The 27,080-nt window shown below is 39.0% G+C and overlaps 1 protein-coding gene across 1 annotated transcript in view; it reads left to right on the top strand.

Moving 5' to 3' along the window:
* Window positions 1–6: 6 nt before the first annotated feature.
* Pdlim1 (PDZ and LIM domain 1) overlaps window positions 7–27,080 on the top strand; it is a 38,107-nt gene continuing 11,033 nt past the window's right edge. Inside the window, exons 1-4 of the mRNA XM_010620943.3 lie at window positions 7–109; window positions 13,972–14,123; window positions 16,103–16,187; window positions 20,338–20,537. Coding sequence (XP_010619245.1) covers window positions 14–109; window positions 13,972–14,123; window positions 16,103–16,187; window positions 20,338–20,537 — 533 coding nt within the window. The 5' untranslated portion in view covers window positions 7–13. The remainder of the gene's footprint in view (window positions 110–13,971; window positions 14,124–16,102; window positions 16,188–20,337; window positions 20,538–27,080) is intronic.

The raw sequence follows: 27,080 nt of genomic DNA, 5'->3' as shown, positions 1-27,080 counted from the left end.
TCTACGCAGCGCTATGGCTACCCAGCAGATCGTCCTTCAGGGCCCGGGACCGTGGGGCTTCCGCCTCGTGGGCGGCAAAGACTTCGAGCAGCCTCTCGCCATTTCCCGGGTAAGAGCAGACTGGAGCGGGCGTGGGAGCGGGGAGCGTGGCGCCCCGGAAAGACCTAGGGACTGTGGGCTCTGCGGGCGCAGTCGGGACCGCGGGAGCCTCCAGGTGCGCAGCGCGCTGAGCAGCCGCCGCTTCCCATTCGCTGCGCCCACGGCGAGCTGGCCGCGGGCGGGCACAGAGTGCAGCGCAGCCTGGGGGCAGTTTGCTTTCTTCTCCCCGGAAGCGCGTCGCGGCGAGTGAACGTGCTTTGTCCCTAGTCTGGGGAATAGTCTTTGCCAGGGCCGGGCGCTGCAGGATGTCCCTTCCAGCGGTAGAGTCCTGGGAAGTGAGCTGAAGTGAACTTCGTGGAAGGGCTGGTTAGGAGTCACTTAAAAAACAATGGATCAGTTTTCCACTTTTAGAATTTAGTCATTGGCCGAATCTTAACTCCTTAATGCCTGGGGGTGGGTCGCGGCGAGAGGGAAATAAACGCAAAGTAGCCCTCTTGGTCATTATTTTCTCTTTGCAAGAAGTGGCTGTGCCATCTTTATGCTGGCTATTGCCAGATTATCCATACCAGCCCATTTGCTTCATGGGGTGAGTTGGGTACTGCAGTGGGGTTCCCACTTCGTGCGTGAAGGCGATGCTTGGTAACTTCTTACAGTAGCCTCACTCCTGAAAGTGTTTTGTCCAAGACTACCAGACCGCTGGCTCCTAAATTAAACGGAAGTCCCCAGGGAGACCCAGACTCAGTGTGTGGAGGCCCAGGCTTTGGCCAGTGTAGCCTGGGCCAAGCACAAGGTCGCTGACCCACTGAGAGTCATCATATTTTGTTCCTGTGGCTAGAAGGGAATCTGTATCTTCTGGTTAAAAAAAAAAAAGAAAAAAAAAAAAAAGTAAAGTAAAGAAGCATTCCTGGCCTTGGCCTTGTGACACTTAGAGGCAGCACATACCATTCTGGAGCCATCTGCCTGCTGAAGCTGACCTTAAGCTTGTTTTCTCACTCTTACATTTATTCCTTTTTTTCCCCGCTGGGAGATTGGGGAGAGGGTTGAGATGGAAATATCCCTATGGGTCCTTTTGAGTTAAGCCCCTCCCTTCAGGAGTGGGAGAAACTGGATGGGAGATGCAGAAGGAGAAGTATTGAGGACCTCCTCTTGGCTTCTTTGTCAGCTGCTGTGCTATCCACACTTTCTTCCAGGTGGGCCTGGCCCAGTGAGGAGATCTCTGACCATCCCACTCCAAAAGGAGTGAGCAGTCCAGGTTTATGGCCCAATCTTGCACCTTTCCACTTTGTCCAACATAGACCACTTGAGTTATTCTCAGAAGGTGACACAAGTCTTCCCAGGCTTCAGCCAAATTCCTCAAGCATAGAAAACGTGCCTTGCTAAATCTAGACCCCTGTCCAAAGCCTGGTACAGAACTGCACCTGGCTGTGCCCACTATATCCTTGCAGGGTTATTAATAAATGCTTATCCTAGGAGGCCATTGCCTTTGCACATTGAGACTACATTACCTCATAGTCCATTTGTCCCTGCTTTTTGTGTCTATAATTAACTTTCCTCCCTCTCTCCTGAGATTTGTAGGTGACATGAAACTTTTTTATCTTTTTTTTTCATTGAGTTTATTGGCACTTTTTAGGTATGCAGTTCATTTACATTTATCATTGGGATCTTGTACCTTTTCATGACAGATCTTTGTTCTCATTTTTTTCCCCATACATCTGCCCTCCCTTCACTCACTCCACCCTTCCCTATTTACAATGACTTTGTTTCCATTTTTTTTCTTTTTCTCATATATTTTCTTTTTCCTTATTTCCTTTCCCCTACCCTTCCCTCTTCCCCTACACAGTTGAAAGTTTATTTTTAAAGGTCGTATTGGCAATCTCTTAAAAGGACAGTTATTGCCTGTCATTTTGACAGCTTTAAAACATTGTAATGTAAGTGGCACTGTGCAGGAATGATGGTATGGGGTGGCAGTGACCCCACTGTGAATTCACTGCTTTGTACCTTCATATATTAATTGATTTATTATTTATTTATGGTATATACATATGTTTAGTGAGCACATACCATATGCCAGAAACTGCCTGTTCAGAAATGAGAAGACACAGCTCCATTCACAAAGAGGTTGTGGACTTTTGGGGAAGCTAATCTTTCTAATTCCTTTGGCAAGTGCTTTAATTAAAAAATGAAAGTGATTCAGAGAGGTAATATTCTCATGCTGACAATAATTTGTCTTTTCATATTATTTACACATGGAAAAAAATTGAGCCGTTCACCTCTTGGGAATGAGGTGGTCATTGTCATAAAAGGAAATTGGGTGGTGTTCTAAGATCTGGTTCTGATCTGATGTCTGGTTCTTACTTGATTTGTACACAGGGTGAGCCTTCTGCTGTCTGAAGCTACTGTACCTGTTTTTTTTGTTTGTTTTTTAATCTTTGCAACGGACAATACTAGCCATTGTCTCCCAGTTAAGATATGTGAAAGCGCTCAGCAAACAGTGAGGAAGTGTGAGCATTGACAAAACACTATATATACCTTCTGGATGATGGGTGTGTTACATTTACTATCCTGGGCAGGTACAGTTTGCTAGCATGGTTTTGTATATGTAGACCTGGAGTTTCCACACCAAGGCAAACCATAAAATTAGACTGAGAGAGGAATGCCTTGTTCTTAAATAGCTGTGTTTGTTTTCTCTTGCATAAATTATTTTGGCCTTGGCTTCATTCTTTGGTTAAGCTGCTAAAGCTTTTGAATGTAATCCATCAATCTTATATTTTCTTTTTCTAACTTATTTTTGTTGTGAGTCAAGAAAGTCATAACATTTAAATGCATTGTGAATGATTATGAAACAAACACTGTATAATCACGACCCAAGTCAAGAAATAGAACATTGGTAGTATCCAGGGGCCTGACAGTGTGGCCCCATCCTGACTTAGGACAATAACTCCCTTGATTTCCTTCATAGTTTTACCACCTAAACAGTGTTCCAAACACCATGGCTTAATTTTGCCTATTCCCAGAGTCTGTTGGGACACATTTGTGTCTGTGTTACATGTGACTACCTTCTTTAGTCCTTAGTGCTTTCATCTGTGTTATTATGAAAAATCATTGTCCAGACTTCCAACTTTAAATGTTCATAAAATAGCCTCTTGCCTTGGACTCCCTGATGACCCAGCCCCACATTTGCTACTCTTCCCTAGATTTTTTTCTGTCATTTCCTTCTCCAACCCTACAGTTGTCAGTCTCTTTGAATTTTTTCTTTTTCCCTGTGTAATTTCTTATTTCTTTTAGTTGCTTTCAGTGTAGCCACACCCAGGCGAAAATTGCAGCTGAGTTTGTTGACTGTTTTCCTCTCCCAGCAACTGACAAAAGACAGGAAGGGGAGAGGCTAGTGATAAGGGGATTCTCACTTGGAAGAGCTGCTGCTTTGCCTAGTGAGTCCTGGGGAATCCTTGGACCTGTGGTTTTGATCAAGGGTCCCAAGGGATGCTAATAACGAATACATTGTAGCCAGAGTGTCTTTCATCGTTTTTTTAAGAGTTATTTCCAGGTTGAAGTAGATTATATAGCATGTCCTGAAGGTAAAAAGGGCAGATTTTGTCTGTCATGTTTGAAAAGCAAGAAGTACCCAAGAAACACTTGTTGACTACACAGTAAGTATATTACTTGTTCCAGCTGATCAAGGCTGACCTAGCGAGAAAGAGGAAGAGAGTGAATCCAAGACAATGACATGTAGTTGGTATTTGAGTATACTGTCAAGATGACATGTACTGTCCTGGGTGCTTCAATCCACTGACATGAAATTTATAAAGGTGTTTTATTACCCTCTTACCAGATACCTTCCCTTTCTAACCTCTGGGATTCTGACCTCACTGGTTTGTTTTTGACGAGGAGAGGGAAGAATGGCTTGGAGGTATTAGCCTGGCAGATGATAAGGGAATGTTGTGAAACCCCTGGGATCCTACCCTTCTGGGTTGATCAGGACTGAGAAAGACAGTAAGTCACTGCTGTGTGCTAGGACCAGGCTGGGACAGGCTTCCAAGCTGTGCATCTTTCCTTGGCCATGCCTTACTGTACTGTTCTGTGGAGGAGAGGAAAGGTGATACCTTTTGCCTTTTAAAGATAAGTAAATCTCTGTGCCCACAATTTAGATAATTTGTTTGCATTTTCATAATTTTCCTTGACTGAACTACTTCTTAACTTCTTTGTAAGGAAGAGGATAGAGACTGGTCAAATGGAAATAAAAATAGCTATGTCAGAAAATGAATTTTTAAAGGAAAATTTGACTTTGTCTCAGGGAAACATCCTAGGTGAAACTGTCTGCTGGTTCCTGGAAAGTGTATGGTAACATCCAGGACAAAGACTTAAGCTGAGTTCTAGTTCCAGGCACCTCAGGGAGCCACCTTGTGCAAATTATGTGCCTTCTCTGGTACTTAATTCCCTGTAATGATAAAATAAAATAAAATGTTAAGCAAACAGGGGTCTTCTCTTTGAATTAAAAGCCTATTTTTTCATAGTTACAATAACCAACTTACAGAATTAGCTACCTACAAATGTAAGTTGGTTGAAAAAATATGCTAGCAAGTTAGGAATATTTTAAGATGAACTTGTATTCTGTTAATCACAATAATATTCATTTACATGGAAGAGATATGTAGGAGAAGTATTTATTTAGATCATTATTTATTTGTAGTAAGTGTAGTTAAGACATATCTGGTACTTTTTACAGCCAGGCACTATTCCAGGTGTTTCGTATATTCTCTCAGTGATTCTCACAAGTATACTCAAGGTAGATGCAATTTAGACTCCCATTTTACAGTTGAGAAAACTGAGACACAGAAACATTAAGTACTTTGCCTTCATCAAACAGTGGTGAGTGGCTGCACAGTCTGTCTTCAAAGCTTATAGACTCAATTTCCATTCCATAGTAATATTTTAATTTCTAACATGTTTTTGAATGCCTGCACTGTGCTAAGCATGCACTAACTAGTATTATCTTCTTCCATATTCCCCATAACCTGTGACAGAGGGACACAGGGCCCTGAATTGTGATGCCAGGCTGAGTGACTCCTAGGCCAGGTTTAACTGCTGTATTCTGCTTGCTCATAAGCCATAGCTATAAATATTCCATTGCTAACAGTATTACTCAGGATACCTCTCCAAAAAGTGCTAATGGTGGTGTAGGCATTACTATGAGGGGTAGAACCCTCCTGGGCTCCTTAACTTAGAGCCTGGTACCTGTGAGGGTTGGCTGGGATGACTATACAGGCTCCATAAGGTCTCAGTCCAGAATTATCCCAGGGAATAACATCCTCCCTTCCTTTCATCCCTGGAAAGAAGAAGCCATGGCCCCACCAGGGGAAGTGTATACCAGTTCTGGATTCCAAATTCATGGACAGTGAAGTTAGAGACTGTTTGCTTGGGTAGGAAGTGATTTGGGAACAGTTTTTGTGGCAAATAAAGATATCCAGGAGTGAACACATCTACTGGTGGCAATCAGACCAGGTTCAAATTGCAGTACATCCATGAGAAGCTAAGACAGAAAAGGTAATTCTTGTCTGGCTCTTAGTACCTCATGTGATTATTAATACTGTTATTGGTGTCACTATGGGTGAATTTCGAATGCTTATCCATAGCAGATCTATGGTGTACTTTTCTAGGTACAGCACACTGCCTTCTTGGTCCTGCCATAAACATGAAAAATGATTTTTTGAAGAACACACAGCTCCTGGCCAAGCGCTCTGGGCCTAATTTTTGTTGATATTATTTATCTATATTATATCAAATAAAGTATCATAGACGACAATAAGGACATAGGTTTGACCTATAGAAGGTAAAGATGTCTAAAATGTGTACAGATATATTACATTAAGATGATTTGCACCCATTTCTTTAAAAAATTATAAAAATTTTTCATGCTTCTAAAGCTGAACATATCTATACTTTGTAACCCAGCTAGTTCATTGCTCAGTAAAAATGGGTCCACATGAGCATCAAAGGATGTGTTTGAAATTTCCCAAGCAGCAGTATTCATGGCTGCCCAAAATTTGAAACAGTCCAAATGTGTAGCAATGAAATGGGTAAATAAATGGTGGCATAGTTATATGGTATAAAACACTACAGCAATGAAAATAAAGGAATTGCAGTAGCATGAGTGAGAGACATACACACGAACAACATTGTGAGCAAGGTGATAGAAATAAAGGTACAGAGAAAATACTGCAAGATTCTAGTTATATAAAAATTAATCAAGCAAGCTTAATTACGGTATTAGAAATCAGGATTAGGATAAATCTTTGTCAGAAGGTTCGTGACAGGAAGGGGATTTGGAAGTTCAGGTAATGTTTCTTTTACCTGGTTTCTACTGGTGTGCTCTTCTTGTGAGAATATATCGGGTTATGTACTTACAATTTGTATTCTTTATATGCATGCTATATTTCAATAACGTTTACTTAGGAACCCTCATGATTGTTATGAAAGATCAAATAATAAAAATCAAGAAAACTATAAAGTAAAAACTTTCCTCAGGTTTGCTTCTAAGAGATAAATACTCTTAATGGTTGGCTTTAAAACTTCCCAGCTCCTTTTTCATATACATTTCATTTTTAAAACCAAATTACCAAAACATGGTGAATTATTTAGGCTTCATTGGTTTAAGCTTTCTGCTTTATCAGATCAAGAGTTAACAACCTTTTGATTTTGTGGGGAAGTACATTTTTGGTTTTTAGCTCGATGTGGGTTCTAAACTATATCTTGTTCATTTATTACTTTGTATACCCTTGAGCAGGCTAGCCTCTGAAAATTCAGTGTCTTCATTTGTAAAATGAGAATAACAGTACTTATCTTCAAAGTTGTAGTGAAGATTAAGATGATGTATATGGAGAGTCTAGCACTATGGCTAACACTACAGACATCAGAATATAGTGTACTATTAAAAACACATTTTAATGGTAGCTACTGTGTAGTTAGTGTTTATTATGTGTCACACACTGTTCTAAACTCTTTACAGATGAAATGTCTTTTAACTCATCCAATAAGCTAATGAGATTGCTACCATTACAAATTTCATTTCACCAGTGAAGAAATTTGAGTCAAAGTAACTTGCCCAATGTTTAATTAGCAATTATGTTTTTGGTAATGAGCTGTAGTTGTTAGAGACATTTAAAGCTTATACTGTTCATAGCTGCTTTTAGAAAATTTGAGCAACTTGGTGACTTCTTAAGTTGGTCAGAGTATTCTATTTCCTGCCTGATTTTTATATTCCTATCTAAGAAATGGATATTGGTCTTTGAGACTATAAGAGAGAACAGGCTTCTTTGAACTGCCACTCCTGAGCACTAACAACTTCATTTTGAGGTGACCCTGGATTAAGGCTCAGGTAGTCTATGAGTAAGTACCTATACTGTTTAATTGCTTATTTCCTTGAGCAAATGACTATAGACTAACCAAGAGTATTTGGAAGCAGTCTCGTTTTTAGGCCATCCTGTATGAAGTTTCTGTGGCTGTGATGTGGTTTCAAAGTCTGGATCACAGCCTGAGCCCATGAACAGAATTAGCCAGAAGAGTCTGAAGGAAGAGAGTTCAAGTTCCACATCTAAATGCCACACTTCAGGGCTGGTCCTATGTTGTCCTTCAGCTTAAATTATCAAATTGATCCCTAAATACCTTGATACAGCCGTTAGATCACTGGAGGCCCTGGCTTTGCATTTGACTTGAATTTCACATTCTGTATCCTGGGTGTGTTTTGTAGAATACTGAATTGTAACTATCATTATTCATGCTGTCTTTCTCAGCTACTTTGTAACACCAAAACACATATTTATAACATTTAAAATACAAGAACACACATATGACTTAACAAAAAATTGGAATATCCAGAAAAAAGAAATATGCCCGAACTTGTTTTCTGTAACTGCACAGTGTATTTAGGTGTGCCTTTTCTGGCTAAGGCAAAATGGGAGCCATATTGAGTTATTTAGACATCTGGATTGAAATTACTTAGTGTTTCACTTGCATAGTACCTTCAGGTAGTCTGACCAACAATGTAGGGGATTGATTGATTGATTGATTGATTGATTGTTTTGGTAAAAGAAATAAACATTTTTGTCATATGCCTTCCATGTACTGACATGAAATTCTTTCTGGAGGAGCAAAGATTTTGATGTCTAAGTATTTTTTGGCTTCCTGGTACCTTCATTCAGGGAGAGAGCCGAGGAGGGAAAGAAGAGTCTGCATCTCCCTTAAGTTTTTCAAAGTTGATGAGCATTAGACTGTTCTGGGAATCTTTAAAAATATATAAATTAAGGACTGGGGGTTATAGCTTAGTATTAGAGTGTGTGAACAGCATCAGTGAGATCCTGGGTCTTAATCTCTAGCTCAAAAAACAAAATAAAATAAAATTCTTGGGTTTCTCTGGGTAGATACTCTTTTATTAACTAATTGAATTTATTGGTACATTTTAGGGATACAGTACAGTTACATTCATTGTTGGGATCTTGTACCTCTACATGACAGGTGGTAAATACTCTTTAGTAGATCTGAGATGGAGGTAGTCTTAACCCTTCCATTCTGGGGATCTGATGACTAACTTGTTTGGAAACAGTTACTTTGTCCTTGGAAATATTTGGTTTTCCCACCTTATTGGTGGGCTGTGTTGATTTTTGGCTTAAGGTTCAGATGGAAGGGGGCAAGGTTGACTTGTTAATGTGTCTACAAGTAAGTCACGGGACTTTTTTCCCCCTTCTATTAGGTAGGGGGAGTTCTGCATTAGAATTGCTTAACCCATTTGACAAATATTTGGTTATTATCCTCATCTCTGTATTATCAGGACAACAGTACATTTTATCATTCAGGCTAGAATACGTTTGAAAACAAAATGCGGTATTTTTCATAGTTAAGCTGGAAAAATAGAATACTCTTCTGGGTACACCATGGTTTCTGGTAATTCTACCCATAAAATGCTGCATTTCTTTTCTTTCCTTTGAATTTCTTTTCCTGGGGCTGGGGATTTAGCTCAGTGATGCCATCCCCCTGCCTCGAGAACACAAGGTCCCGAGTTTGATCCCTGGTACCAAAAAAGAAAGAATTTCTTTTCCTGGAATTGAACCCAGAATATGTACTCAACCCCTGAACAATATTCTGAGCCTATCATAACATTTATATGTGTAGTTTTGCTTTGTGAAACTTTTTAACTGAGCCAGTGGCCATACAGATTCATTGGTATATAGGGACTGGGAGGAGATATACATGAGTATTTGGTTGTTGTTTTTGTTTTGGTTTTTTGAGACAGTCTTACTATGTAGTTCAGACTAGCCTCGAACTCATCATATACCTCAGGCTGGCCTAAGACTCACAGCGATTCTCCTTCCTTAGCCTCCTGAGTGCTGGGATTACAGGTGTGCACCACCATGCCTAGCTATAAATGAGTTTTGAGTAGGTTAAGTAGTAAGAAAATTAGTAGCTGCAAGAATGGTGACAAATGGCAATTGGTACTGAGTTTCTGTGTTATGCGCAGTAAGAGTGGGATGGGGCTTGTGGCTAAGTGCAGATAGTGTGCCTCATCTAGAGGTACTCCTCAGTTAGTGCTGGCTATTGCCATTTGGAAATTTAAAACCAGAATCACCAGCTTTTGTGATTTTCCACAAGAAGCACAGAATAAGGGTATATGTGAAATTTACCAATAAGTCAATATCAATAGGTAATTTAAATTAAAAGCAGAACCTAAATTCTGCTTCATTTCAAGGGAAAGAAAAATCCTTGCCTATGCTTATGTCTTTAAGAGTTCTACATATTTTGTCTTCCAGTAGTTTAGATCTTTGATCCATTTTGATTTTAGTTTAGTACATAGTGAGATACATGGGTCTCGACTCAATCTTTTGCATGTGGATATCCAATTTAACCAGCACCATTTATTAAGGAGGCTATCTTTCCTCTGGTATATGTTTTTGGCCTCCTTTCCAGATAGGAACTCTTTACTACAGAGGCACAGGACTTTTCTCCTTTGGTCCTCTTCAGTTCCGGGTTGTGATTTGCAGATTTTATAAAGGGTGGTTCCTGGGCACTGCACAGTCCAGAGCAGTGGAGCTGTTGTCCTATGCCAGGAAGACACCCAATCAGCAGTGGGTTGGAACATTCCAGTTGTCCACTGGATTTTTCTTTGGCTCTGACTGTTGGGTTCAGAGTTTGTTGTGGCATTTTGCTAAAGCAGAAAATGATGCAATTTGAAATGAGATGTAGTTTCAAATTTAGGTGCAGGTCCTTATCTGTGAACTTGAACCAATCACAGCTTCTTTGTTTTTGTTTCCTTACTTGTAAATTTATCTATTTGTAGTGAATTCATCTTTGTTATATCTTAAATAGGGGATTATACATTAAAATTCTTTGTAAAAGGAAATTACTTAATTTCTTTGAATACAGTTTTCCCCAAAAAGATGGCTTGTAAAAGCATGTAAATTTAATCTGTTTTTGAGAAAATACACATGCATTCCATTTGATGATATTGTCATCTAACTTTCCAAGATTTCCTTTGGCTTCCTATTAATTTGAGTTAAAAATAAAAAGAAAAGAAAAGAAAAGAAAAGAAAAGAAAAGAAAAGAAAAGAAAAGAAAAGAAAAGAAAAGAAAAGAAAAGAAAAGAAAAGAAAAGAAGAAAAGAAAGAAAAGAAAGAAAGAAAGAAAGAAAGAAAGAAAGAAGGAAGAAAAGCAGGAAGGAAAGAAAGAGAAAGAATCAAACTAGTGGATAGGATGGCTAGGTCTTAATTACTCAGGCTTGGGTGTTGTCAAACTGGTTCTAGCTTGTCCAGGGCCTGTTGAGAAGGAATGTTCTGAGCAAAAATGCCACTCCTATGAAATAGTTAGGACAGAATGCTGGAAAGTCCACTCTGAGCAATAATTGAATATAAGAAAGTAAAAAGAAACTTACCTTTTATCTTTTGAACTACCCTTCCCTCCTGCCTAGTCTCATTTTAGTTTTACGAGTGGAAGTGTTTCAGGACAATGATGTGAAGGGAGGTAATCATTTGAATTTGAAATGAAAATATTTTTGATTATTTTGTAATATGCATTTTAAAGGACAAAATGAAATAGCCTGACTGCATGTTTAACAGCACTAGATATTTTGTTTATTTATTTATTTATTGATCAATATTTTAGATTTAGTCATTCATTAGACAATATTTATTGAAGACTAAGGAGACTTTGACACACAAACCTGCCCTCATACACTTTTACCCTTATAGTAGACAAGGTGATGTGCCAACATCACAGATTTACCAAAAGAACGTGACTGGTGCCATGAAGAACAGAGTGTATTACTAGGATGATGGAAATATCTTCTCCATTGGAGGTTAATCAGCTAAGTTCCTAAAGTGGAGAAGTTGGGGAGGACCATGTAGCTAGAGCTCATTGGGAAGGTGGCATAATGGAGGAAAGGAAGAAAGAAAGACCTGCCTTTAGGGCCTTGCAAAAGATTATGGATTTTATCCTAAGGCGACTGCTCTTGAACACTGCTAGATTTGTCATAGTAAATAAATTTGATGAGGCATCATCCTTTTTGACTCAGGTGAGGTTTGCCAATCTAGAACCTTTGCCTGTCCTAAATAAAGTGATGTCTAGGTAGGGGCATTTAAAAAATGAATCTGTGTTGTCCTTTGGAAAAAGCAGAAGCCACACCAAATCAGCCTTCTCAGGAAGACTGGTCAGGAAAATGAGAGCACTTTGTTTTTACTGCCTGCTCCAGTGATTCAGAAGCAATCTTCCCAATGTTGACTGAAAAAAGAGCAGCCTGCACTTGCCTATGTCTCATCTCACTGGCTGCCTGGGAAGAAGGTCTGAACCTTGAATTGGGGTCTTTCATTTTCTATGCCAGATCTCTGGTAAACAGATGGGAAAGCCAGAGAGAAAGGTTGAAAGGTCAAGATTTCTATCTTAGTTTCCACATCCTGCCACATTCCCGGAGAGTTTTTCCTGATAAAGTCATGACATGTTCCAGCAGAAGGGAGCTTGAGAATCAACTCACACTTCTCATTTTGTGGGGTCAGGGTGCTGATGAGGGGAGGATGAGGAAATGAACTATGAATATAGTTCCACACACCAACTCAGGGGTTAGCATTTTCAGTTTGGTGGGAGCTGAACAGAAACTGAATGTTGAAAACTATGTTAGATATGGAGGCTTGTGTTCTGTGTTGGTGTTTTGAAGGACCTCATACCTGCGGTACGGCCTTGTGAAAGGTAACAGGTGTTCACTACATCTTTCTCTTTTGGTTCCTAGGAGCCAACAGGGCTTTTCCAGGGAGAAACCACATCCCTGTGGGTGCTGAGATCCTGGAGGTGTTAGTACCAAACTGCTTCTGGGGGCTTGGTTTCCCAGTGAGGGAAGTTCTTTTATGTCAGAAAGTTGTGGGTTGACCCTGGGGTGATAATAGTAACATTTTTAGGATAACTTGCTTCAGAAAATACCCAACAGCAGACATTTGCTCTGAGGTTAGTACTACTTCAAAATAAGTTTGTATTTTGTTCCTGAAATCTGCATCAGAATTCACTAGAAAAATAGTTGTACATATGCATGAGATAACATGCTATTTATTCAGTCCATATGTAATTGAAAGAATGAGCTGAACCAGGAGCACCAGAGGCAAGGCTTTATTGGGGGAAAGAGCTGTGGGGCTACTCCAAACAATGGAGAGAGAGGGTGAGACTAACTGGGGTGAGGTTATATAGGGCCGTGCAGTGGGGAAGATATCATGAGAGTTGAGCAACAGGATGCTGGGTGATTGGAAGGGGAGGATCACGTGGGGAGCAGGGTGGAGCAATGAGATTTTGCTTCTCATGAGGGGGTAGGTTTCACCCTCCCTCCCAGTGGCTCATTTCCATAAGTGGGAACCATTTTAGGAATGGGAGCCATTTTAGAATGTAGGACCATTGGGCCATTTTGTCTGTTAGAGAACTCTATCCGTAATGTTCAGTAAGCAGATGGATTTGTGTACTTGCTGCAATAATTGTTTGGCTTCTCGCGAGTGTCTGGTCTATACATTCAGAATCATTGGTCTGGGAGCATCAGTTTGCATAAAAGCACCTACTTACAAGAGGGATGTCAATCATAGCCAACTTCTTGAGTGGGAAGAAATGACTAAGTGTAAACCCGTATTTTAAATGTACCATACATTAAAATATTCTTTGTTGGTTTTTCAATTGCAAAAGTAATTCAAAATCATTGTTAAACGCATTACAGAAGATTATTGTGATGAGCAATTTGGTCTGCAATGTTACAGCTTTCTTTTGTTTATATCGTAACATTACAATTTTTATAGAAATAGGATTTACTTTACATAATGTTCTCTGAAAGTGTTTGTGTGTTTTAAAAATATAATTGGTGACTTATTTTAAGGAAATAACAAAGTTCAATGGGAAGAACATTGGGTCTGGTGCAGGGTTTATTTCTGTGATAGACTAGTTGAATGACTAGTAAGATAGTAATATACTAGTTGGGTGATCCTGGGTAGGTCTTAGACCTTTCTAAGCCTCAATTTCCTGTTGTTTGAAATTGGGCCTGATATTTGTTCTTTCTCATAAGGTTGTTACAAGGTTCCAGTGAGATCATATACAGAAGAGGACTCTTTGTAAATGTTAACATAGATATAAAGTATTATTATTATTCAAAGTCTTGACTTAGGGCTGGGGACTGCCCACCTCATAAAGCGCAAGGTCCTGAGTTTGATCCCCAATACCAAAAAAATAAATAAATAAAATCAAAAGTCTTGACTTAAGCACTCTTTTCTTTTTAAATGCTTTGCTCCAAATCAGAGAATAGTTAACTTTATGGTCACTTGGTGGTTTCCTTGCAACAAATAGTAACTAGCCTGCTTTACCCTTTGTTACCAGGTCACTCCTGGAAGCAAAGCTGCCATAGCTAATTTATGTATTGGAGATACTATCACAGCCATTGATGGGGAAAATACCAGCAATATGACGCACTTGGAAGCTCAAAACAAAATCAAAGGATGTACAGATAACATGACTCTCACGGTAACCAGGTGAGGCTGTAGACACATTTGTATATTTTTGAATGATTTGTGGGCAGGGATTCCCTTTCCATCTCAGAGCTCCTTATACCCCCAACTCCATGTTGTGCATGCCAAAAGTGTGCCAAAAGTTCTGCAGACTTGAAATTTAGATTGAACATTTCTATCAGTTTTTTAGTGGGCTTCTTTAAGATACCTACATTTTCACTTAATTCAGCACAATTAAACAAAATTCTGAGTTAGTAAAAATCAGTGAAATATTGTTAGGTATATTAAAATGAAAATTTTTTCCTAGGGACCATTCAGAGTCAATTTAGGATGCTGCTTTTGTCATAGTGCATTAAGTATTATGCCAGTAGATTACAGTATCAGAGAACAACTTCAACATCTTTTACAAAATGTTGAGTGTATCTTTTAGTGAACTACAAAGAAGAGGAGAGTTGTGGTTGGAAGGACAAGCAAGGAGAGTACCTTGGGAGTTATAATTAGGGTAGAATTTCGATTGTTTCATTTAGTCTTGGTAAGGGCTCTACAAAAGCAGGATTTTAGGAGTGATTTGATTCAGCTTTCAATCCTGTTTTCTATTGGATCAAATTCAGGTTCTTCCTTCTGATATGTGAAACTGTCCTTCATTGTCTCATAACCTTGGCTTCCATAGTCTTCATTGGGTTCTGTAAGGTGTATGTGTTGCTTTTTCCTGCTCTGTGCCCCAGAGTTGACAAGAAGACCAAGGGTGACAGATTATGTCAAAATATTTTGTACACTTCAGAGCCCACCCCATGTGAGCATCATTTATTAAGCACCTTCTCAAAAGCACATTTACTCCTCATTCTCTTCTCCATTTGTGTCTCAGCACAAATCCATTCCTTTAAGCGCTAATTGAATCCATTCATTTTCCTTTAAGCACTAGTTAAATCCAGGCATTTACTAACTAGTTGATTAATTGATTTTCTATTCATTTACCAACAAATTGAACAGATATACTTTGTGCCTAACAGTGTGCTGAGCCTCTGACAAAAACAAATATTAGTATAAATATTTTCTACCTGCAACTCTACACTAATGAAAACTAAGATTAAAATTATTGCTGTGTGATTGGGAAGAAGAAAATCCTTTGCAAGCTCAAGAAAGGAGGCATTGCTTTCATTTGTGTCAGTCAAACTTCATGAATAAGTTGATTATCTGGTCTGGTCCTAGAACCTTGTGCCTATAAGAGAAGCTCATTCCATTCTAAGCGGAGCTGGGGCTGCATGAGGAATGCACAGGAATGAACTGGAGCCTGTGGTTGGTATTTGATACTAAAAGTGTAATGAAGGCAGCTGAGGCTATGTAGAAAGAGCTGAGGCACCTTGGGTAGCCACATTAGAGCTATATGTGGGAAATTATTAGACATGGATGGATGCTTTCAGATTGGAGCTTTTGAAAGATCCCACTGGTTACGTTGAAGGGTAAGACTGATGGAGCTCAAAGGGTAGAAGTCCATAGAAGGGGAACATTTTCAATCTTTTTTTAGTGTATACGGTCATTCCTCAGTATCCATGGGAGGTTGTTTCTAGGACTCCACAGATACCAAAATCTGTGGCTATTCAAGTATCTTATTCAAAATGGCATAGTATTTGTACACAGCCTTTCTACACCTTCTGGTAAAGAACTCTAGATTACATATAGTACCCAAATAATATAAATGCTACATAATCATCATTATGTATTGCATATGGACCAATGAGAAGGAAAGAATTAAACATGTTTAGTACCAAAACAACTTTTTTTTTTCAAATAATTGCCTGTGATTGATTATGAAAGTGTTTTACCTATTGGTATATAGAGCTATTTATATTATTTATTTAGCATAAAATAAACAACAGCTTTGGGCTGAGGATGTGGTTGAGTGGTTAGAGTGTTTGCTGAGCATACTTCAGGCCCTGGATTCAATCCTCATCTCTGCTTGTCCTTAAAAAAGAAAAATAAATGTCTTTGTTCATCTGTTGCAGATCTGAACATAAAATCTGGTCTCCTCTAGTGAATGAGGAGGGGAAACGTCATCCATACAAGATGAATTTAGCTTCTGAACCCCAGGTAAGTACTTGCTCATCATTGCAACTCCTCATGCTACCAGCAACTTTTTCACTTTTGATACTTAATCAGTGTACAGTATTCCCATTTTTCCTGCCCTGTAGGCCTGGGAATGAGACCTTAGGCTGGGAGAGCCCTTCAGCGTCACTACTGGAATGTGGCTGTTTTTCAGTTCTTCCTATAAGGGAAATGCGGGAGGGGAGGGCTGGAAATAAACCAAAGCAGCCTGAGCTGGGGGTAGAATGATGATAAGGGAAGCAGGTGAAAGCCTTCCAGGGTGGATGTCTTCCTGCAAGCAGGATTGGCAGGATCAAAGTAACATCAAGGCACTAACTGAGGTTGTTTAGGATTTAAGATACAAGCAAATCATCCACCAGGAATGAAAGTAAATTTAGGTTCTGAAGCATATGGCATGAGGGGAATTGAATAGTAAACCTTGCTTTTTTCCCCTGTAGTCTCCTGAATCCTACGGTATAAATTTCTGTTTTTGTTGCAGTGAAACTTTTAGCGAGACATCAAAATAACTTAAATTTAAGTGGCAGTTAGTATTGAAAGATGTGATAGGGAGTAGCTGCACAATTTGTTGGCCAAACAGAATTTCCTGAAATAGTAGATTGTCTTGATGATATCATATATGCTAGGTTCATGGTTCTGCAAATGCTGAGGAATGAAGTTGCAAACTAAAGGAGGAGTTTAGAAGACTTTTTATTGGAATTAAGTAAAATAGCCCCTGGGAGTCCTGAATGGGCTGGCCACATAGCCTCCTCATCTAGAGCTAATTATAGATAAACAGAGCACAGAAATTGTTCAGTTATAGTGCTCACCTATCACACATGGCCCTGTGGATTTAAAAAGACCAGTTGGGACTCAGGCTTTTAAGCCATCTAAGAAGGAATTGTTTAATTTGCATTATAAATTTCAAATTCAGGAACTTAATAGGGAGGGGCTGCCCCTCTCTTTTCCATGCTGCCTAAGGAAGTTCATTCTTTGGCCAAAGTCCTGGTTCACTCTCTATTCTTAATTTTTATCAATATACCTGGTCCCCCCCCACCGTATCTCAGGCTCTTACACTACCTAGCTGCCTTATTCATAAGCTAACTAAAGAAACTATTTTCTATGTTTAGATCACATATTTATAAGTAAATCTCTTGGTAGTTAGCTTATAGGTGATTTTATTTCTTTATATAATCTAAATTATCTACAATGAACAGGTACTTTTTAAAATAAGGGAAACAAATGGAAGAATGTTTAGAATATTTTTGTACAGTTTCTCATACCTAATATGTTGCTTGTTGCAAAATATATGTCTGATGTATAAATTAATAACTTAGTGATAAATTGATAATGACATTGTCAAATTTTAGAATGTGTTGTGGTTGTTGTAATTTAACCTTAGTTAAAAATTTGAAATTTAATTTTTTTTCTAAGTTTGAGACTCTAGTTTCTATGGTGAATGGAGATATATCAAAAGGATAACACATAGCTAGCTATCTTTTACATAAACAAGCTTTATGAAGTTGTACTCATTCATTTGTGGATATTGTCCTATTTTCTCAAATAGTTCCCATTAAAATTTCAGAAATGTAATCACAAAAATTTTTTCCACTAATAAAAATCATATATAAAAATTCTAAAAGCTACTTTAAGTAACACTTTCAATCTATCATTTCGAAATGACATGAGTATATTCTATAATAAAACATTCTATAATAAAAGGTCATAAAATGATAGTCTATAGACTGGCTGTTGTGCAAACTAATTTCAAACATGCCACAGTTTATTTCAATTTCCCTAAGAGTACTCAGCGACTTTATTAAATTAACTATGAATGTTAAATTTTAATGTGTTGCTTTCATAATTCTATAGCACATAAGAAATAATTTTGTTTTTTCATTTGGTCTATCTGAAATCCTAGCTTTCACTTAAATAAGATAATTATAATAATTTACATATCAGTTGTACTTTCTCTTTGTATTTTACTTGAATTTTCATCTTAAACATATGATCTGATTACTTGTGTTAATATTTTGAAAGTAATATTAAAATATCAGATACTTTAAAATTCTCAATTTAAAATCTAATTAATTTATTTTTCTCTTGATTCCAATAATTCTTTATTCATATGAAGAACTTTGCACCTTTCATTTTTCCAAAATCTTTCACTTATAGCTATCCTAAACTAGAGGAAAAATGACTTAAGAGCAGAGTTCTTCTGTAGTAAAAAGATCTGTTAGTTCATGTAAAGTCAACCAACACCCAGCTTATCTGAGGTCAGTGTAGTTACACACCTAGTTTGTATTTCCTCATTATTGAGTTTCCTTGGAGACTGATAAATACAAAGCCCAAACAATTACATCATCCCTTCCAAAAGGCAAGTCCTGAATCTGCCTGCCTTGTGGGGATAGAGATATTCCTTTTATGTATAAACCAGATACATTCTTGAAAGATTCTTTGTTTAAAAGTAAGAAAATCAGAATTTCCAACCTAAATCTTCCTTGTTCTTCCATTTTAACTGGAAATGTGTTTATATGGAGGGTAGAGGAACCAGACTGTGTTGGACATCTGCCATGTGGCAGGCACCGTACTCACCCTGTCATATGAAGTCCTTCTGAAGAAGGGTTTATCTTACTCATTTTATGGATGAGAAATGACCTAAAAAATATATGACTTGCCCATAGCCAAATAGGAAGTAGCAGAGAAAAATGGAGCCAACATAGAAAAAGAAAGGTATTTTTTCAGGTGCTCATCACCCATGCTGCTCCCAGGAGTTGCAGTAGGGAGAACAGGAAGAAAGGCAGCCATGCTGGACACAGTGACATATCTGTCCTCGACATATCTGTCCTGACACTGCAGGCCAGAGTCCCAAGCCACCAATCTGTAAATCTGCTGCTGTCTTTGTAACTAATCCCTAATGATTTCATATGATTCCTTCAAATAGTTGTGCCATAAACTTATTTAACTTGGTTACTGCTGAATGTTTTTTCTTAACTCATTATATTTCCTTTTTTGTGTATGATTATCTGTGGACACTTAACTTTTATCTGATGTGGACAAAGGAACTTTATAGAGTAAAATTTTACTGAGTTGTTGTAGAGGAATTCTGTATGAAGAGTGAAAAAGGAACCTTACAAAATATTGTCTTTTAAAAAATTGTATATACAATGAATTAAGGTGTTATTTTTCCTATGTAATGGTTTTTAAGAAAACATTAAAGATTGAACAAAAAAGAAGGGAAAGAGAACAAGAAGAGCAACAGAAGCATAGGGAAGATTTTCTCAGGAACTCACAAAATAATGACAACATAGTTTGAGTTCAGCAGTACCTCAAAACAGTGGGTTGATCCAGAGCAGTGAGGCTGAAAGAACCCTGCTGAGTCATCAGAAAACCTGAGGGGTTTTTGTTTGTTTGTTTGTTTGAAGGAGTATTAGTTTAAAAGTGTTTGGAGTGTTTGTACAGAAGCTCTTTGAGGTTGTGGTTGTAGGAATTATTCTCCTGACTGGGGCCAGAGTGGGGGTGGAGGGTGTGTTCTCAAATTACGTGAACAAAGTAATGAGAATACCTAGAACTCAAGGTCCTTTTTGCAGCTCTACAGGTCCCACCCCTGTAACAAATATCCCCAAACCTTCTCTCTGATTAGCCTTGTCTTTCTCAAAGGAACAGTAGATCCTAATCCCCTTCACTCCCTTCTGTGGCAACTGAGACCATCTCTGCCTAGTCAGCAGCTGCACCCCCTGAAGCACCACAATTCTCTCCTCTCAGTAGCCAGACGTGCTCAGTTTTGGGACACTTTGTCACCTTATGTTGTCTCTCCTCTTGATCCCTATTCCTTCTGGAGTGTGTCCTGAAAGGGTGGTTCAGCTGAGATTTGGATCCTGGCAGCTCAAGGCATTAAGCGCTTCTGTCAAGGGCTACCTGGAGAGTAAGAAAGCAGAGAGAGTATGATTCAAAGATTGTGAACTTGCATAGGTGCCCATTTTGGGACCCTGTGACACCCTTGTCTTGTCTGAGTGGGTCTTCTAAAGTCTCACAGTTAAAATCTAGTGTTGAATGAGGGCCATTATAAAATTTCTCCTTGGTTCTCAGCCTGCAGTGTCCATCGAGGGGTGTATATTGGGCACCCCCTCTTCATGTCTCCTTTGTTCCCTGTCTGCAGGAGGTCCTGCACATAGGAAGCGCCCACAACAGAAGTGCCATGCCCTTTACTGCTTCGCCTGCTTCCAACGCTGCCCACAAAGTCATCAAGAACCAGTACAACAACCCAGCAGGCCTCTACTCCTCTGAAAACATTTCTAGCTTCAACAGTGCTGTGGAGTCAAAGACTACAGCCAGTGAGGAGGAGGCAAATGGCCGACCGTAAGTAGGCCCATGAGTTTTTGTCCAGGCCAGTCCTGAAAGAGGCTTTTCACTCCAGGACTAGGTTTAACCCTTGGGAAGAAACCTGTGTTCATTTTCTTCATATATAAAAAGGGAACAATACTTTCTTTCTAGAGTTGTAAAAATAGGAAGTAACATGTAAAATACTTGGCACCATGCTAGCCACAAACAAATTACATAATCCAAGAACCAGGGTTGTTCTTGTCCTGACTGCTGCGGTCTACTGTACTTTATCTTCTATTGATCATAGTCCTTCCTTGACAAAAATGATTGCTTTCTGAGAAATTCCTCAGTCTTCCTAGTTGGGGAGCACTTGAGAAAATCTAGTGTAGTTTGTATTCCCCATCTGATCTGAGCAAAGGGAAATACCTCACCATCCACAGTTGTGGTAATGCTTTATTTGCTTTTCCCCCAGAGTAGACCAAGAATCATAGAGAGAGAATTCCCTGAGGATGTAAATGCTTGTACACAGTAATGGGTTCTGATCTGGGGTCAGAGGCAGGCTTAACCAGAGAGGAGATGGGGCTGAGATGGAAAAGGGCAGAAAAGTCCGAGACACTGTCTGGGACTGGGCACAGGTGTCTCCCCTTGCAGGCTAGTTGGGTATAGCTGCCTTTGAATCGTTATAAAAAGTCTTTTGGTTCTTTTCAACAGAGGAACCCATTATCTACTCCATCCCACACTCTTTGAGCATACATTCAGAAATACCAGCAGCCCATAGCAAAGGAGCTGGGTATGGGAAGAGAGAGTTAGAGATGGAACCAGTTCTGTCTGGGTGGAAAGGAGATGGACTAGGTTAGATGTTGCCAACTCAGATGACCAAAGAACCAAGGGCAGAGATCTGAGTACAAACAAGGGATAGCAGTGGCCTGTGGCTGAACAGTGTGGGCCCCATCCACAGGGGGTGCTGCTCTTTGGCTCCAGCCATATGCTGCATGCAAGTCTACAATTCCTATTTCTTCTGATTTCATTAAACCACAAGGTCAGGAGCCTCCCTCTTCATATCTGTGACCTTCTGATTTTTAAACATTAGTTACATTTAAGTTTTATTGGAAAGCATGGTGTTATCCCGGCTTGAGGCTCATTCTCTCTTTGAATCAATTTTTTTATTAACTCTAAAACCCATTTCGCCATTTAGTTTCTCTTCAGTTCACCTTTATTACTAATCTGCTCAGCTCTTAATGGCATTTAAATTGCGCACCAGTTGCATCAAATGCAGGTGAAGGTCCTAAAAGTCCCAGAGTACTTGATTGGAAAAAGCTGTTGTAAGTATCCCACTCAAGGGCACATGCTATACTATTCAGACAGTCTGCCATTTCTACCTAGAAAAGAGACTGATACTGGGCAACAACGTGATGCAGGTTCCTGTGTCTGACACTGAGAGGACAATGTATTTTTCCTATATTTTAGAATCGTAGAAGGCACACGTTTTTGCTGTGCAACTTTGGCTTTACAAGATGTTGAAAGTCATTGACATTTATCATAGTAACTAAGGCAAAGTAGCCACTACTGCCTCGTTTCCCCAAATTTTCATTCCTGCAGGGACTTACCTACTTGAGATGGTGATTCCCTCCAAGGTGACTGCAGGGGCACTCTGGGTACCTGAGAAAAAATGTCAGCCTGGACTTCCCCCCAGGCTTTCCACAGATCCACCCTGAAGGGAAGCTTCCAGGCAGCTCAAGAAGTGGTAGAAGCCAAAGGCCACCATCCCTGTGTTTCACAGCTTTGGTGCTGGGGGAGGCTGAGAACATGACCTTCTTTAACTGTCCCAGAGTGGAATGTTCCATGATCTGGAATTAATAACTCAGGAAATGACACATCCTTAATTGAAAGAGCTACTATGTACTGGGAGAAATATGTGCCTGCAAAGTATTTTTAGTGTGGCTTTGGCTATTTTTCCTTCATTAACGTCTTCTTCCTTCTTTTTTCATCCTTTCGGCTTGCTCTTTTCTCCTTAAATCTGAAAAAAATTCAGTCTAAAACTTTCCTCTTCTGTCAGTCTTTTTTTTTTTTTTTTTTTTTTTTTTTTTTTTTTTTTTGCTGCAGAGGCCTCTTAATTCCTTATTGGAAATCTTGTTGCAGATTTTCCCAGAAAAGGGTGCCCTGCATTTGTTTCATTCCAAGATCTTTGAAGATGTATCTAGAAACAGTGGGAATATCAGCAGCCCAAGAAGCTGCCTGAGCCAATCTTGCTTCTTGTGTAGGGGTCTCTACTTTCTGGTATCTGTAGTATGTTCTCTGCAAAGGAAGATTCTGCCAACCCAGCAGCCACTGGGTAACCTTGCTGGCTCAGTCAGCACAAGTCCCAAGCGCCTGCTTACTCTCACTGTTTAGTCTGTAAAATTTGCTGAGCATCCAGAATTGATTCACTACATACTTTGTGTCTGAGGTCATACCCCATTCCCCGGGGCTTGCCCTGGGTTTCTGAATCCTGGGTGTGTGTGTGTGTGTGTGTGTGTGTGTGTGTGTGTGTGTGTGTGTGTGTGTGTGTGTGTGTGTGTGTGTGTGTGTTTTATATGTTTTTGCACAGCTGTATCCCAGTCAGGTCAGAATACAAATACCATTGCCTATTGGGTAAAGAGGCAAGGAGTTCTTCTGAGGCTTCTTCCCACATGTACAGCTAAGAGGGCCTCAGCATTCATTTTCTTGTATGTCAGTTTAGTTTAACAATCATTTTTTGAGGCCTATTGTATACCAGGAGTGTGAATGAAGTACAACTCAGTTCAATAGAGAGATAGCATCTTCCCTCTGACCTCTTTGAATTGAGTTGCTTAGCTGGGTGTCATTATTAATGTGGTACTGCCTGATATTTCTTAAAGGTTTTTTAAGTAGAGGGTCCTTGAATGCCAGTTCTGCCTCTACCAGCTGAAGGACCTTAGGCAAACCATATGATTACTCTGAAACTCCCATCTCCCACCCTCTAAGGTGGGGCACATACTAACTACCTTATCACCAGGTTGTTGAGAATGCAGTGCAGTATGTGAAAAGCACTGAGTACAGGGCCTGGCCTCTGCCAGCTGTGTAGTTAATGCTAATTGCTACCAATTATACTGCCCAGGAGGAACTCTGGCCCCAGGACTTTTGAGCACTGGGGGCTCCTGAAAGGTGGCAGCATGTAGACAAATGTGGAGACTTGTGATGACATGTGGAAAACTTCTTTGTTTCTCAGCATGGTAGCTTAAGTTCAATCACCCAATATAATTAATCAGCTTCCTGAAAGAGTGCTGGTCTCTTCATGGAATAATTGATGGAGCTCCTATAACCAACTCAGTAGTCTCAATACTAGCTCTTATTATTTTTGGGTATTCCCTCACATACTCATAAGGCAGAATTTTAAGCAGTTGTACTAGAAATAAAGGAATGCAGTGTTCTCCAATTCAAATGATGTGAGATGGATTCCATTAACCCTGACTCATTTGGTGCTACATCAGAAGACCGCTAGCAAGAAACGTTTGCTTGTCCCTCTAGCTCACTTTGCCTATGTCCAGTATCTGGGTGTTCCTCCCTCTTGTCCTGGTGCTCATTATTATTCCTCTGCAAGGATCAATATCTAGTCCATAAGATTTAAAATAGGAGTATTTAGGCTTGGCCTCCTTTCCAAGACTGAATACATAGAGTTTTCCAGAGTTGCTTTTGTCAGTGAGGTTCTCATTTCGTTGGACATGAGACATGAAGGAATTATCTGAGTTTGCTTACCTCTTTTAATTCACCTAAAAAAGAACAAACAAAAACAAGTACTAAAGTCTATTATCATTTCCAGTTAGCACTTCTATTATTTGGGGAGAAGATTTCTTAAAATTAATTAACCTTTTTATTCTCAGATCATTACAGATTCAAATACAATTGTAGGAAATAACACAGTGATCCTTTATGCCTTTTACCCAGTTTACCATTTTTCTTCTTGGTAACCTCTTGAAAACTGTAGTACAGTAACATCAAAATCAGACTGCTGATGATAATCCACTAATCTGGATCCACGACAAAGATTTCCATCTGCAAACAAATTTCTCATGTAGCCATGCGCACTTCTCTACACACCCCATGGTCTCTCTAACCCCCCCCTTGTAATCCACTGATCTGCTCTTTCTTTTTAAATTTTGTTAGTTCAAGAAGGTTATATTAATGGAATCCTAAAGTGTGTAACCTTTTGGAATTGGCTTGACTTTTTTCCTCATAGCAATATGCTCTGGAGATTTATTTAGGTTTTTTTTTTTTTTTTTAAATATATCAATAGTTTATTCCTCTTTCACTTCATTTTAAGAGATTATCTTTTTTCTGGTGGTAAAAATTACTCAACATAAAATTTACTATCTTAAACATTTTAAGGGTTAACTAAACATGCATTGTGTAATAGAGCTCTAGAACTATTTATCTCACAAAACTGAAACTCTCTACTCAATGAACAACTGCTCACCTCTCCGTCCAGTAAACCCCAGAAGTTATCATTCTACTTTGTGTTTCTAAGACATAGATACCTAATGTGTGCAGAATCATGCAGTATTTGGCTTTTTGTGATTGGCTTATTTCACTTTTCATTTAGCTTAATGTATTGAAGGTTCATCCATGTTATAGTGTGTGACAGAACTTCTTTCTTTCAAAAGGCTATTCAGAAATGTTATTCAACATTTCTTCTTTCCTGCATTAAAAAATTCACTCATCTGCTAATAGTATTTAGGTTGCTTTCTCCTCTTGGCTATTGCAAGTATGGTCATGCAGATACATCTTTGAGATCTTCTTTAATGGCAAAAAAACTGTATCCCAACCCTTTCCCCCAAGATAGAGGACAAGGCAAGGATGTACTTTTATCACTTTTATTCAGTTTGTAGTCAATATAATAAGTCAGTCTTCATAAAGGGAGACATACAACTGTTTCTCTATGTCAGATTGTCAACACAGAAAATTACAAAGAGCCTACCAAAAGGTTTCTGGAAGTAATGCATTCACTGGGAATACAACAAATTATTTTGTTCTTCATTAGCCTGTTAAGGTGGTAGATTACACTGAGCTATATCCTGGCTCTGATTTTTGACTATAAGCTAGCCTTGTATCCCTGAAATAAACTCCAGTCAGTTATAGCATATAATTCTTTTTTCCATTGCTGAATTTTGTTTGTTAATGATTTTGGCATTGTACATCTATATGTTTGAGCTATGCTAGTCTGTAGTTTTCTTTGTCTAATACTATTATCTGATTTTAGGTCAGTGTAATTCTTTTTTTTTTGTTTGTTTGTTTTCTGTACCAGGAATCAAACTCAGGACCTTATTATGCTTTTGAGGAGTGATACTACTGAGCTAAATCCCTGGCCCTTATGTCAGTGTAATTCTTGACAAAGTGAGATAGAAAATGTTCTCTCCTGTTATACAGGAAAGGTTTTATATAATGGGTATTTTTTTAAATGTTTGGTAGAATTCTCTAGTCAGAAGAGGCCTAGAGATTTGTTCTTGGGGGAATTTAAAAATTATCCTTTCAGTAAATATCTTTAGTGATTATAGGTTTTCAAATTATCTGTTTCTTATTGAGTGAGTTATTAGGTGAATACATGAAACATGGTTTTCCAAGAAATTAGGTGGTTGTTTTCTTGAGACAGGATCTCACCGTATGGTTTAGGCTGTCCTTAACCTCACTCTGTAGTGCAGGCTGGCCTTGAACTAGTGGTGATCCTCCTGCTTCAGCCTCCTGCATGCTGGGATTATAGGTATATGCCACCATGCCTGGCTAGGTTATTTGTTCTGAATTGTCAAACTTAAGTATGTAGGGTTGTTCATGGTATTATCCTTTTAGGAGTAATATCCTGTATGCTCATGCTCTGCAGGATTTGTTGTGATATTCCTGTATCATTCCTTTTACTGGTTAAGCATACCTTTCCTCTCTCCGTCAGTCTTACTAGATGATTGTCAATTTTATTGATCTTTTCAAAGAATATATTTTCTGTATGATTTTTTAATTCTCATCGATTTTTTTTTTCTTTGAGACAGAGTCTTGCCATGTAATTCGAGCTGTCCTTGAATTTAATATGTATTCCAGGCTGGCTTCAAACTCATGGTCATCCTCCTTCCTCAGCTTCCTCAGTGCTAGGATTACAGGAATGAGCTCCCATGCTCAGTAGTCTCACTGAATTGTACTCCTTTCTTTGTTTCCTTCCTTTGACTTGCTCTAGATGTACTTTGTTATTTTTCTTGGTTCCAAGTTGGAGTTTAGGTTACCTATTTGAAACTTTGCCACCCCTTTTTAATGTATACAGTTAATACCGTCAGTTTCTTCTCTATACTAGGTTAGATATGTATATAGGTTTTGATATATAGTATTTTTGTTTTTATTCAGTGCAGTATATTTGTGGTTTTTTGACTTACATGTTACTTAGAAGTCTAATTATATTTACCCCCCCACCAAGTACCAGGAATCGAACTCAGAACCTTGCACTTGTTAGGCAGGCATGGCACCACTGAGCAATATCCCCGGCCCTAGAAGTCCAATTTCAAGCGTTTGAGATTTTTCCTGTTTTTTTTTTTTTTTTTTTTTTTT

This window comes from Fukomys damarensis, unplaced genomic scaffold (genome assembly GCF_012274545.1).
Source record: "Fukomys damarensis isolate Sample0158 unplaced genomic scaffold, DMR_v1.0_HiC HiC_scaffold_8, whole genome shotgun sequence".
NCBI classification, from domain to species: Eukaryota; Metazoa; Chordata; class Mammalia; order Rodentia; family Bathyergidae; genus Fukomys; species Fukomys damarensis.
The sequence above is the reverse complement of the archived record's forward strand: the minus strand, read 5'-3'. Positions and strand labels throughout refer to the sequence as shown.